The sequence below is a fragment of the Stigmatopora argus genome, chromosome 9, assembly GCF_051989625.1.
Source record: "Stigmatopora argus isolate UIUO_Sarg chromosome 9, RoL_Sarg_1.0, whole genome shotgun sequence".
NCBI classification, from domain to species: domain Eukaryota; kingdom Metazoa; phylum Chordata; class Actinopteri; order Syngnathiformes; family Syngnathidae; genus Stigmatopora; species Stigmatopora argus.
The window spans coordinates 18,892,189-18,906,676 of NC_135395.1; the positions used below are offsets into that span (position 1 = coordinate 18,892,189).

General features: G+C 45.2%; 1 protein-coding gene across 1 annotated transcript; it reads right to left on the reverse strand.

Annotated features, from left to right (window-relative positions):
* On the reverse strand, window positions 1-14,462 carry sec24b (SEC24 homolog B, COPII coat complex component). The gene is made up of 25 exons (XM_077609737.1): window positions 14,377-14,462; window positions 13,929-14,315; window positions 6,548-7,078; window positions 6,219-6,350; window positions 6,024-6,149; window positions 5,813-5,896; window positions 5,615-5,739; window positions 5,365-5,549; window positions 5,176-5,278; window positions 4,778-4,904; window positions 4,593-4,702; window positions 4,243-4,355; window positions 4,009-4,127; window positions 3,849-3,904; window positions 3,347-3,553; window positions 3,146-3,269; window positions 2,919-3,077; window positions 2,682-2,855; window positions 1,946-2,056; window positions 1,685-1,860; window positions 1,482-1,619; window positions 1,305-1,409; window positions 911-1,003; window positions 492-595; window positions 1-418 (listed from the first exon to the last, which is right to left on the reverse strand). The coding sequence occupies exons 2-25, from the start codon at window positions 14,008-14,010 to the stop codon at window positions 307-309; spliced, it is 3,396 nt and encodes a 1,131-aa protein (XP_077465863.1). The 5' UTR covers window positions 14,011-14,315; window positions 14,377-14,462; the 3' UTR covers window positions 1-306.
* Window positions 14,463-14,488: the final 26 nt, after the last annotated feature.

The following is a 14,488-nucleotide window of genomic DNA, read 5'->3' on the forward strand; positions in this document are numbered from 1 at the left end:
TTGGCTTTCTTCTTGATTTTTTATTGAATAAGATGCTTCATAAATTATCGCTCATAAAAGATTCTTTTCAGTAGTTACAAACAGGGTGGAACATTTAGTCCATTGGTCAACCAGGAGTCTTCAACGCTCCTCAAAAATGCACACTTGCCCATATTCAGTGTTTTCGAGGAGGGAAATCTTCAAAATGAGGAAAACGAAAAGCCCAGGACGGACGGCGCTACCACCACAATCGTCTCGGCTAAAGTCTCCCATTTAAAAGGACAGGCTACTCTTCTCTTGGTCATTTTTCGCGGCGGTCCACCGCCGCTAGGATACCTGCTGCTGGATGTGGCGCAAGAAGTCTTGGTAGGAGGAGCCCGCTTCGGAACGGTCTTCCACCAGGTGCTGGAAAAAAACGCCGTTGCTCGAGGCCTCGTCCCTGAAACAAAGTCGCGAGTGTTAAGCAAGCTTAGTCGACTAGCATCTTTTTATTTTCTACATTTGGTGCTTACTTAATGACGTGCAGGATGGAGCGGAAAGCTCTGTTGTCCTGCAGCCAGTCCAGGAAGGCTCGCACCCGCTCCGATAGCGGCGTGGGCAGCTCAGGAATGCAACCCTGCCACCGCCACAGCGGGAAAAAAAAATAAAAAAAATCAACAACAACAAAAGCACTACTACCGCATTGGAGCGCACAATGCGGCGCCCAGAAAAAAAATGGCAGTTTGGAATGTTTGGCATGTAGGTGGTGGCTCTGCGAGAAACATGCTGACAGCAACTGTCACCCAGAACCTTCCAGAGGTGGGGGGGGGGAAAGAAAAAAAACAAAAACAAAACAGCAACAGCAGCTCTGATTTGCTGCACGTGCTCTTTTTTTTTCTTTTTTGGAACCGCAAATACAAAGTGCTTCCGAGTGAAATGACTCCTAACTGACCATGTTGGACGGGATGGAAGCAAAGTTGGGGTAGTCCAGAACGTCTCGGATGAACATCTCATTGCAGTGTTTGCCAATCCACAGGTAAAACACCTGCGCGGATGTCAAGAAACAACAATCAATTCGATTCAAAACTGACCCGGCAATGCATTGTGGAAATGGGTTTCCCCTAGTGCTTTTTAAGCCTGGTGGGCCGCCAGGGTGAAACTTTGCTAGAAAGTAGTAGACATATTTTAGCTGTATCTGGTGAGAATTTTGAAAGAGCACCTTTAACATTTGCACTTATTTCCATAAAAATAGGACAAAATGTGAAGAAAGGTTCGAGCCAATTGGGACCGGGAGGCGATGGATCGGACGTCCATCGGCGTCAGCGGAAAAGGAAAGGAAGACGTACGTTGCCACAGTCCATTAAGAAGGCGCCGTTCATACTCAAGCGCTCAGCCGACAAGTGGAGGAGCGGAGGCTGCGGCACCAGCGTGTCGTCGAGATGGAGCGCTCCCTGCAGGTAGATCCCGTCATTGCGATCAAATAGGAAACTGGCAATCTTTTGTCTGGGGTGGCTTTCACCGACCTGGTCCGACATGTCATCCAGGCGGTAGAGCTCGGGATGAATCATCCGCATCAGCTGCTGCAGCGGCTGCGTTTTGAACTCGCACATGGCGTAAACGCGCTCGTCCAGACGGGTGTTCGTCTCCGTGCAAAACGCTTTCTGAGAGATAAAAGGCCACGCTTCAGAGCGGCGGCGCCACCAGCGCGGTCGGGCGTCGGCCATACTTGTTTGAGCAGGGCCAGGACGTAGAGCAGAAAAAGGCGCATGGAAGCCGGAACCAACGGACCGGAATGCTGCAGGTTGGACGTGCTTCTCCTGTAAGCGCTCACAAAGTCCACCGCCGCGTTGATCAGAGCGTCCCTGGCGTCCGATAGGCTGGATAGGACCGAGCGGTCGATGGCTTTTGCCCCCAAAAAAAGAAAACATATCCAATGAAAGGAATAAGCTCACGCCGAGAAGTGCGACGGCCAACGTCGGCCACTTACCCATGTTGGCCAGCAAGCAAGTGATGGCGTGAACGTCGGCGCCGGCGTACACGTCGCTCAGCTGGCTGACCACGGGCAGACAAAGCGTGTGCACGCGGATGCGCCTCTTTCCTGCGCCCAAACACGGACACGCCGTCATCGGTTAGAAAACAGTGGAGCCTGACTATTAGATTGTGTAGTGCTTTTAGCAATACCAATCAACATTTGTCAGTCAGGGGAGAGGTGAGTAAGAAAAAATGTTAAGAGTGTTAAGACCTACCGTATGCATGCATGTACATCTATGTGTATGTATGTATATGTGCATATATATATATATATATATATATATATATATATATATATATATATATATATATATATATATATATATATATATATATGTATATATATAAGTATATATATATATATATATATATATATATATATATATATATATATGTACTTCAGAGACACGCTTATTTATTTATATATTTATACATGTATTTATTAATTAACTTACTTATTACCTATCTATTTATGTCTAAAATGCCTTTCCTATTCCTGCATCCTCACCCTCTCTGCTACTGTGACAACGAAATTTCCCGAATACGGGATGAATAAAGTTATCTAATCCAATCCAATCCAAAAGCCTGGCGGCCCACAGGGTTTATAAAGCACTGGGAAAACCCACTTATATTCAATTTCTTTTGATTGAATGAACACTCCCAGCTAATCCCTATTATTTTGTTTGCTCTACCTTTACTGGACGTGTAGAGCAGAGCCGCCTGAAAGCACGCCAGAGAAGAGTCGGCCAACGAGTCGTCGATGGACATCTGGACGGCGAAGGACGAATCCGGGTTGACGTTGGCGAGGGAGAGAAGGTCAGTGGAGCGCACAAAGAAGTTGCCATGGAATGTGTGGATGGATAACCCTAGCAAAAAGAAAAAAAAGACGGTCGGTGGGAAGTTGCGAACGTCGCGTTTGACAAAGTCACCTTTGGTGCAGCGTATTCTCATGACCGCCTCGAAGCCCAGCTTGCGAGCAAAGTAGCGTTCCAGATCTTTCTGGAATTTGTCCACCTGGGCCGGGTTGCGCACGCCATGAAAGGAGGGGTAGTAGAAGATGCTGCCGGCCGAGTACTTGGAGATGCACGCTGGGGAAAAAGCCAAACCTGCGGTGAAAACCTTGCTTCGTCGCGGGCGCCAACGTCGAGAACCGTACCTAGCGAGGCCAGGTCGGCGTACTGCGAGCTGAGAAGAAAAAGATCCACGGCAATCTGCTGTCCCGAGCAATCTAGGGCCAATTTCTTGTAGAAGTCCGTGGCGGGGCCTAGATGTTGAACTCCCTGCTCAAATGCCAAGAAAGGGAAGACGCTTTCCGAAAGGGCTGAGCAAAGACGAGCGCCGGGCGAACGCTTCTTACCTTGGCGTCGGAGCGCCGCTCGGGGTCCTCCCTGCAGTGCAGCGAGCCGGCGCCCAGCGTGGGCCGCTGCGTCTGGAAGACGCTGACGCGTCCTCCGCTGGGCGACATGAGCTTGAAGGCGGCCTGCAGGGCGGGGCCTAAGGCGCTCTGCGTCTCGCTGCTCCGGTTGAACGTGGACGGAAGCGAAGCCAGCAGGTCCTTGATCAGCTGCATCAAAATGGGAAAGAGCAAAGTAATAGGAGCCAAATGTAGCAAAAAAATACAGTAAATAAATCGCGATAACCGAAAATTCGCCTAGTAGGGTCACCCCAGTTATAACTTTTTGGAGTGCTGAGTCCTAGTAGCAAGAGTGGCTTCCGCTTACCAGTTTCAGCGTGCATTTTCACATTTTCATGAACTTTACAAAATAATAATAATTTAAATAAAAGTTGAAAAAAAATTGCAAAGTCATGAATTCGCAATAATCGAAGGATTACTGTACATCCACATTTAAACAACCCACCTCTTTACTGTCCCTCCAGCTCACCATCAGACTATCGTGAGATGGTATGAAGATATCTGCGGTCATTGAATTGCAAAAAAACAACCAATCATTAATGAATCCACCATTAAAATAATCTGCCTTAAAATCCCAAAGGGTTCATTTGCTCGAAAATGAATACCGTCGATATCCGTCACCACCAGCATTTGCGGTCGGGAAAGTCCCTCCTGGAGGTTGTAAAAATGGACGTGGCTGTCGAACGTGAGAAATCCCACCTTGGTGCGCGAGTCTCCGGGCAACCTGAGGAACAGGAACGCTCGCTCACTCACTCACTCACTGCCATTGACGACGATAAACGTCCAAATCCAGTCATCCAACTGCCCCAGTTCGCGCGGCTATCCGATCATTGGCTTACTTATCCAAGTTGTCCAGGAGCGACTGGCAGAAATAGTTCAGGTAGCCACTTTCCACGGCATTGTGGGAAACGTCCAGCACGAAGAGGTAGACGGCCGGCTGGGGGGGCCGCAGCTGTCGACACAGAAAAGGGATTTGGACATTTTTATAAAAGGCTTCCTAAACAGTCGACTGGCTATCAAAATACGAAAGGACTTGGACAAAGTTGTGTGCAAATCATGAGGACACAGTCACTAGGTTATGGGAAAAAACAGCAATTACTGAATGGAAAATGAGCATCACCGCATAAAAACGAATACAAGACTGCCATCTGATGGGCTGAAGCGCTCAACGCAACCAAACGCGGCCTACCATGTAATCCGAAGAGGCAATGAATTCCACGGTGGCATTTTGGACCTCGGGTCTCTTGTGGGGTTCGCCGTAGGATCTGGTCACCGGGTTGTACATGAACTCATCCGGTACTGGAAATAACAGCAACAAAAATGTAGTAAAATATCAGCGTGCGGCGAAAAACTTCCCACTCGACGTCGGCGTACCGTCGTTGACGCGATAGCACAGGTTGCATTTCCAGCGCCGCTGGTCCAGGAAGGTCACAAAGGGGTTGATGTAGGTGCGGCAGTGGCGACAGCGGACGATCGTGTTGGACGTGATGACCGGCAGTTGCTACGGAGGCATTTTCATTGACATAGTCCGACTAGGGCCGCCGTCGACAGCGCCGGGCGTCCAGTCCGTTTTGCTCGGGAGGGGCCGACCAAAACGGATTGGACACCTAATTTACTGGGTGGCATTTACCAAAAGCGTACATTCCGAAAAATGACGGTCTCGTGAAACTACTCTCAATTGAATAAAAAAAAAAAAATCTAGTTTAAATAAAATCACCCAACACTAGTTTAACCTCCAAAATAGCAACGTTTTACGTGAGCTGGGATCCCACCTGCAGATCTCTGAAGGGGTGAAGAAGAAGGCCGAGAGGCAGTCTGGCTTTGTTGAGCAGCGCCTGCGTTTGGGGGACGCTGGTCAGGGTGCAGCGGAACGTCCTGTTTCAAACACCAAACTTATATGAGCGGCCAATTTGTTTTTGTTTTTTTTCTTCTACGGGCATTGCTGAAAACATTTGACATACTGTGGGCTGCAGTTGACCTTCTTCAGTTCTTGACTCAGGTTGGGTTCAGGCGGGGCCAGGGGTCTCGGGGGGAGCAGGTTCCTCTCCTGCAGCAGGTCGAGGGGCCGGAGAGCTTCCACCTCCAGCTCCGGGACCCCGCTCAGCCCCCCCAGGGCCGCCGACAGCTGGGAAAGACTGGGGAACGGCTGGAGACAAAGCGGCACGTCAGGGCGGCCATCGTCACGGTGTGAGGAGGGCGGGGAACCCCCACCTGGGAGTAGGGCCGGCAGCCTGTCGGTCCCAGCGCGTCCCCGGTAGGCGGCGGTTCCGGTGGCGAGCCGGGGTAGCCGCGGGGTGGCGCCCGCTCGCTCATATGGGCGGGAGGCGGCATCGCTTCTGCGTCGTTTGTATATTGATCTTAGCAAACGCCAAACAGTAAGAAAAAGAGCCAGTTTGCCAACCCGGTTACCTGGAAAATGACCTCCTTCCAGGGAATCGTAACTGTTGGGCAGCGGAGACGCGCTCCCGGTTGTGGAAGACGACGTGTCCCCGCCTGAAAAAGAAACAAATTCAATGACGGTCCGACAGCTTTCTCCCCTTTTTAGCTCATCGTTAGGATACTAGAACAGCAAATGTCAACTTATTTGATCCTAAAAAGAATCATTTGTTTGTTGTCAGACCTGCTTCCTCATCCTCTTCCTCCTCATCATCATCGTCATCCTCGTCCTCCTCCTCCGAGCTGGACGACAATGGAGCTGCGTCGGGACCGGGGGCGGAGCTATTGCCGGCGGAGCCGTAGCGTTTGCCTGTCGGAGACGGTCGAGGGAAGGTGAGTGGAACTTGTCTCTTTGTCCAAGTGGACAAATGTCCTTTACCTTGACGACGGCCCGGCGAAGGATGGGCGGGCGTTCCAGAGGGCGCTCGCTCTCCGTTCACGCCGCCGCTGCCGTAGGAGTCGTAGGGTGGAGAGGTCGGAGGGGCGGAGCCATGCCAGGTTGGGTTTTCCACTGAGAAAAAAAAGGGATACTTACAAAAAAAAACTTGGTTGAAAATTAAGGCGCAAAAGAGACTTTAAATCATTCCTCTTTAAATGTGCTATGACGTGGTGAGCATGTCCCAAAAAATGGAATTGACTGTACTCATTTGCAAGATCAAATGTTAAAATGACTTTCTTATTGAAAAAAAAAAAGTAAAACACTCTTACCTGTGTTTCCTTGATGGTGAGTGGGCGGAGCCAAGCTGTACCCAGGGTGCACACCCGGTACTGCCGTTCCGGGCAGGGCGGCCGTCCGGCTGGACACCAGCGTGCCGTACTGACTGGTCCCCGCCGGGGACGGGTAGGACACAACGGGATACAGGGGGCACTCCGGACCACTAGGGGGCGCTGGCAACAAAGTGGGCTGCTGCTGGTGGCACGGAGCGGCAGGAGGGCGGTAGAAAGACTGTCCGTAATAAGATCCCGCATTGGCGTAGGGCGGGTGCCGCTGCTCTTGTTGGAATTGGGCATACGGGGTGCCGGCGGGCGGCGCCGAGGGGGGGGCCATGGCGGCCGTCTGTGTCCGAGGAAGGGGCGCCGAGCTCCAAGGTGCTATGTGACAGTGATTCTCGTAGTAGTTGTTCGCGACGGGGGATTTGTGTGACGGGATGGAGGGGTGGCTCTGTCGCGGAGGCGGAGGCCTTTCATAGTAACACGTCGTGGGGTACGCGGCGACGCCGGCGTACGGCGCAACTGGACCTGGCAAGGAAAGCAAAGGAAAACAATGTCAGTTCAGGTTTTTTTTAACAAGTTGCTGTTGCAGTTTGAGTTAGGATCTGCACTTTTCTTGTGTTATTTCACAATTTTCGGGAAACTTTGCCCAGGGGTTTTGTATAAGACAGCTGATCCGGATTTTTGCTCGCATAAACAACAGAAATGGACCCTAATTTTCTGATGAAACTTTGACATTCTATTTTGAAAATGAACGAATACTTTTGTTCTTTTTGCAAAACATTTGTCACAAGTGGAATAGATGTAAAATATTCTCCTTGTCTCAATGCAGGAAGGCAAATTTTGGATGAACTCATCAGGACAATGTGACTCTAAATCACACCCTTTTTGAGTTCATCCGAAATGGAAAATCAAAGCAGATGCTTCAATAGGATGACTTGTGTTGGCTTGTTGTTAGGTTCAAACACCAAACATTTGTTTCACCAACCTGTGAAGAAGGAAAGCACAGAGAATTTGAGTTATCTTTATTTAAAAAATGAGAGGTTCTCAGGACCGTCCGCGTCTCAGCCCTTCGAAACACTCTGAAGAAAATCTCCCCTCGCCTATTCTCTTATTGTGTTTTGGGAGTGTCCAAGTTACAGGAAGTTTCAAGCTGATCAAGGGAGAGATAGTTCTCTCCCAGTTACAAAAGGTTCTTTGGTAGGATTGGTTTACCTTCTGGACATATATATATTTGGTTTTTTATTCGCGCGCCTTTCTTTTCCCATTGTTCTTTTTCTTGTTTGGGTGATTGTTGTTGCATTTCTATAAGAATTTTATCATCCATTTTTTGTTGGTCATTTTCGCTATTTACTTCCATGTTTAGAATTGTTATTTCCCCTTGTGCTGCCTGTTTAGCAATCTTGTCCGCGAAGGCGTTACCCTTTGTTATGGGATCGGTACCTGATGTGTGTGCAGTACATTTACATATTGCTAATTGTGTCGGTAGTTGCACGGCTTGTAATAGTTCAGTTAGTAATTCGGCGTGAGTCACTGGTTTTCCAGTTGATGTGACCATACCCCTATTTTTCCAATGTTGCGCAAACGTTTGAGTGGTTGCAAACGCATATTGGCTGTCCGTATATATTGTGACCGCCTGTCCTTTCATTAATTTACAGGCTTCAGTCAGTGCCACTAATTCTGCAGCTTGTGCTGAGAAATGTTGCGGTAACGCTGCTGCTTGTAATATTACTGTTTGAGTTACTATGGCGTAGCCGGTTTTTGTTTTCCCTTTATCATCTTTTTTCGAGGACCCGTCTACAAATATTATTTCTCCATTTTCTAGCGGTGTATCTTTAAGATCTGGTCTACTTTTACTCTTTTGTTCCGCTAATGCTTCGCAATCGTGTTTTTCACCTTCCTCCTCTGTGGGAATTAGTGTTGCTGGATTGAGCACTGTACACCTTTCTATTTTTAGATGCGGCTGAGACAATAGTATTGACATGCAAGACAGATGTCTTGCCGGTGACAGAAAACTCATTTTTGTTTGTAAGAGTAGAGCTGAGACCGCGTGGGGAACTTTTAAAACTAATGGGTGGAACAATACCACCTCAGCGCTTACAGTTACCGCTAGTGATGCTGCGACCACTGCTCTAACACAATGTGGCAGTGCACAGGCCACTGCATCTAACTTTGTGGAATAATATGCCACTGGTCTCAGCTTCTCGCCATATTTCTGAGTCAATACCGATGTCATGAAATAATTCTTACAGTCCACCATTTGTACAAATTCTTTAGAATAATCAGGCAACGCGAGTGTGCTACTACTCACTAGCGCCTGTTTCAAATCGCAAAATGCCGTTTCTGCTTCTGGCGTCCATTTCAATTTGTCTGACATTTTTAGTTCTTCTTTATACATCAGGGCTTGCAATGGCGCTGTTAATTCGGCATAAATTGGTACCCAACATCTGCAGTAATTTGTGAGCCCTAAAAAGGACATCATTTGCTTTTTTGTAAGTGGCTTCGGTGCTTTTAGGATTGCCACCTTTCTTTCTTCTAAAATTGTTCTGCCCCCCGCGCTTAACTGGTGACCCAAGTATTTTTACCTCTTTACCATACCTCCCCCCTGTTGAGACATTTATGGCTCAATTTTGGAATGCATTTTTGGTAGGTACGGTAGGCCTTTAGCTTTGTACAGTTCGTCTGCTGACTGTTCTTGAGATCGGCTCAGTTTTGTTGTTGTGTATGCTGTGCAGTAAGTGTTTGCGCTGCTGCTTTAGCTGCTGTGTTCTGTCGTTGTCTTTAACACGTGCTTAACATTCATCATTATGTTTGTGAAAATTTAAAATACCTTATCAGTCAAAATTAAACATGCTAGCTGATATTCTATTTTGAACACTGCTTCCTTATTAAGATCAAAACCCATATTTGTTTTTTCCTCTTTCCTACAATTACACAAATTAACTAATCATACTAAAAATAGGAAAAATACAAAAAGCAAACCAGGCTGCTTTCTCATCAGGAAAACAGCTTTCCCGTTCTCTGTAACAGTTTAGATTCACATCAATTAATTTTCAGAAACAAAATGCACACATTTATAATTCTAAATAGAATGGAACCCAGTAAAATGTAATCACCCCTTGTTTGTCAGGGTCAATATTTTTAGCATAATTGTATCTTTTAGAGCAATTAAAACCCATTACTTTTAAAATGCATACTAATCAAGTCCCAATTCATTTAACAATGTGTATTGCTTTGCATATTAACCTCTGTTTTTTTTTTCAAAATATCCCAATCTAGTAGTCTTATTATCAAATGTAACATTCCATTGTCTTCGGAGTTTGCCAATCATCTCCTATAAAACTTTCTTAATCAATATTTCTCAATAGTCAGGCATAAAATTAAAATCTAGTTACATTTCTATCCATTGTAGTTTCTCTTTTCTCTCTAATTGTTTACTTTAAAAATATGTAAGAAGATCTAGTCACAATTGTTTACTTTAACTATCTGTAAGAAGGTGTAGTCTCAATTGAAACGCTTTTTTTTATATGGAGACAATAAAACCAATATAAAAAGTTCCTCATGGCTTACAGCATTGCTCCCCGAGCAATAATCTTTCCAATCAATATTGGAGTGCTTGCCATTTTGTCTGATTACGTCAAAAAGTTTATCTTACCTGTCTCATCATACGTTTCAACTGAGAGAACCTTCTTACAGAGCACAAAATGGATCCGCTATTTTCATGTCTGCTGGTTTGGTCAGGAACATTTGCACTCTCATCCCGGGTTGCTCATCATGTTTCCTGTTGAGAAATGCAATCTCCCTCTGCCAACCCCAAAATTAATGCGTTTCTTTAAAGTTTTTTCTTTTATGCAGACATATGATTAGCCTCATCCTCCAGTTCCAATCGTGTAGTTAATAATGGCGTTTGGTACATTCCACTAAATTAGATTTCCATTTTTTTTTTTTTTTCCTTTTTTTTTCGGAAAGAAATATGGAAACTTTTGTCAATTCAGTCAATTATTCTGTTAACACAATTTGGATGCCATTATCACAATAAATCAATAGTACTTTGGAATTTGGTATCAAGCACTGTTTTTTTTTTTTTTTCTCAGTGCTCCTAAATTTTGCATAGCAGATTTGTTTCTCCACTTCAAATTTCACGTTTGGAGTACTGCTGCTTTTACCATTAAAATTTCATTTGACTAAACAATTTTCCATAATTTTCATCAAAAATTTGATTTCAAATTTCTAAATCATTTTCCACCTTGATATCTGATTGATTATATCTTGATGGTCGGCCAATTAGAAACACAAAAAGACAAACAAACAACCATTCATTTACACTCAGTGGTCTGCAATTTTTTTTCATCACTGGTGAAGAGCCATCCCCAGTCTGGGGCTTCTTGGCAGCTAACCACCTTTTTGCTGTGCTATCAGCCTAATCATTCTCAAAAGAAATAGGTTAATGTTGTTTGGTTGACATCAACTGTTTGATGCTAATGCAATTAATATTCTAATAGTCATTAATATGAACCACGCTAAAGCATACTTCACCTGTTCCGGGCAAAACAAGAAATGTGTTTCTGTGCACCGAAAAACATTTCATGCCTCTTCCGTCCTAGGGAAATCATGCCTATCCTAAATTAATTATTTTATCTAAATTTACCTAATAATTTGGATAAATGCCGTTTCTGCATTGTTTTCATGTTTGATATCATTAATAATTTGGATGATTCTTAATACTTAAGTCTAAATCGCAAATCACTCTCATATTTCTAAAACCCAATAGTTAAAGCTCTGGCTGAATTCCTATCCGCTCTAAGAAGGCAGTTTTATTTAAAATAAGAGCCATTTTCTGTGCTCACTATTACCTCAATTACAATTTAGGGAAAATAACCTTTCACTAGGCATTTCCTAATATAAATTTTAGTGTTTAATAAAAGACCCATAATTTTTCCACTAATATATCATAACACTATCAACTATCTCTGTCTCTCTTGTGGTAGTCTTTCCTGCCCTTTGTTTTTGGTGTGAAGGGAGCAGTAAACTGTATGGGCGTACCCCCCCCCCTCTCCTTTTGTTTGCAAAGAGTGTGCTTATCTTGAGGGGGGTCCGCATCTGTGAAGGGGGGTTTCACCACCTTTTTGATCTATCTATTCCCCTTACTTTTGTTAACCATTTGTTTTGCTACCTCCTGTTTTAGTCGTGTGCTATCATGTCGTCGCTGTGCGCGGGGAGGGTTGCCCCCGCATTCCCTGGCTATGTGGCCCTCCTTGCCGCACGACCAGCAGGCCCCCTTTCCCCCCCCCTCGTCGTCGTGCTCCCCGCTTGCGTGTGGAGCCTCGCACGAGGAGAGCTGAAGAGGGACCACTGTTTTTTAACAGGCCTAATATAGTTATCTCTTCTCTTTTTTGTTTAGCTACTTTCTCAACCTCTTCTATTTGCCCTGCTATTCGCAACCACGCTTTGGTTTGATCATAACCTTGTTTTTGCATTTTACTTCGTTTTTTGTTACACGATTTTTCGATTTTTTGTTGTAATTCACAGATATCTTTTATTCTTAGTCTACCAGTGAACCCATATTTTTTTTACCCAATAACGCAAGGATTCCACCGCGTCGGGATCCTCTCTATGGACTATCTTCCAGTCTTTAGACGCAAGTTCCGAGAGGAATTCCTCTTTTTTACTTGTTTTACTTTGTACTTTACCCATTTTTGAATAAAATTTAGTCCCAGTGGGTCTTTGCACCTATAGTGCACTAACACTGGGTTTAGACAACAGGATGTCGATAAATTCCTTTAGTGGTAAACTCACTTCAACCTTTTCAGGCGGAGTCTCATGTCTACATACATCCACTAAAGGTCGACATTTGTCTCCTGTTGTTTGATATGAGATACAAATCACCAAATGGTAAAATGTATTTCCATACACACTTTTTGCACGTTCACTCCTTTTAATTCTATCCTTTTTTTTCACTTTTCATTCAATACACCCAGAACTCCACTATCCGTCACAGATTTTTCCTATTCAATACATCCTGGATTTCGCTTTCCTTTACAGAATTTAATTAGTGTGCTAAAACTAAGGGTGTCTGTCCGCCTGCGAAAGTTTGTTGTTTGAATTTGACCTCTGTACGCATGTGGAATTTTTGTTGTTTGAATTTTTTTTACCTGATAGGGCTCTAGGATTGTCAGGGCTTTCTTTAATCAGGACTCCGCTATCCTTTACAGAGTTTAATTAGTCTTTTAAAACTAAGGGTGTCTGTTACGCCTACGGATTTAATTTTACAGAGTTTAATTAGTCTTTAAAACTAAAGGGGTCTGTTACGCCTTCATTCATTCCTTTTTTCTCATTCATTCCTTTTTTAAATAAAATTTACTCACGATTCTCTGCGTCCTCGGTATCCCTTCAACCTTTGGACCCCAGCCCGTAAGGAAGAAACAGTCCTGAAAAAGGATCTTTATGCTGTGGCCACAGACTTTTCTGGATCTTGCTCACTTGCTGGGATCGTCCGGTATCTTGGAATCCGGCTCGAAGGACCAATTAAATGTTAGGTTCAAACACCAGACATTTGTTTCACCAACCTGTGAAGAAGGAAAGCACAGAGAATTTGAGTTAACTTTATTTAAAAAATGAGAGGTTCTCAGGACCGTTCGCGTCTCAGCCCTTCGAAACACTCTGAAGAAAATCTCCCCTCGCCTATTCTCTTATTGTGTTTTGGGAGTGTCCAAGTTACAGGAAGTTTCAAGCTGATCAAGGGAGAGATAGTTCTCTCCCAGTTACAAAAGGTTCTTTGATCATGACCATATGCCCCTTCGAGATAACATCTTTACAGTCACCCTCCTGATATCTTGCAACCCTCACACAATAGTTCAAACAGACAGGCGTCGGCCCCCCTGGGTAGTTCCTCTTTGGTGAATAAGGTGAAAACTCCCCAGGGGCCCAAGACACTCTCATTCTATTAACTAACATTTCGACAGTCATACCAGAATCAGGATAACTTATATAAAATAATTCCAACACTTGTCTTGGATCCAAACAAGCTTCATCAGATGCGGACGTTAGTACACATTCATAGCGACATCAGTGTCGAAATCTGGCCAAATCGAGAGAAATAGTCGAATAAAACATATGAAAGCATCATCAGTTCGCCCATCAATGCTAGGCTAATATTAGCATCATCCTTTGACAGGTTAACATTCAAACAGTGTGGATGGATGTGTCCTATATTGATAACATTCTTGCTGCGCTTGTTATTTCAGACGGCAGGCGTAGGATCGAAGTATGGATGTAGTATACGTGAAGTACGATCGGCGGAATAGAAGCGCGTGTCATATTAGCAGAAGCATTCTAAAGCTCAGGGAGCTGGCTAATCGCATCATCCGGCCTGCCTTACCCTTTAAACGGGGGGGAACAGCTCCACCGTTCGGCGTCAGCGCTTGACCGGAGCCGAAGTAGCCGTTCACCGGCGCCGACATCACTACGGTGGCCCTCTCGGAAACGCTACCGACGGATAACGCAGATCTGTATTTTTTTTCTCAGATAACCATGAGTGTCACTCGGCGCCGAGCTGCGTGGATAGAGAATCGACTGTACTCCCCTGGCGGAGAGGCCGCAGATGGCTAAAGGAGAGCCGGCTTCGATCTGGGTCAGCGACCGAGCCGAGAGCGCAGGTTCCGGGGACAGGATGTTGACGAGCCGTCACCTTCCTCCGCTCCTCTGGTGCCTTTCCGTTAAATCGGAATTTAAAGCGTCTACCGTTAGAACGAGACAACGGAACGCCCTGTGAACATAGATATATATGTCTCGGGACACCACGTTGTTGTACAAAATATAACCCTTACCTATAAAGTGTCATTAAAAAAATAATGCAATTTTCTATCGTATGGCTTTAGGGGGCTATTGCACTACTAGAACCTAGTAACGCCCCACTCGGAAACGGTACGTGAATGCAAC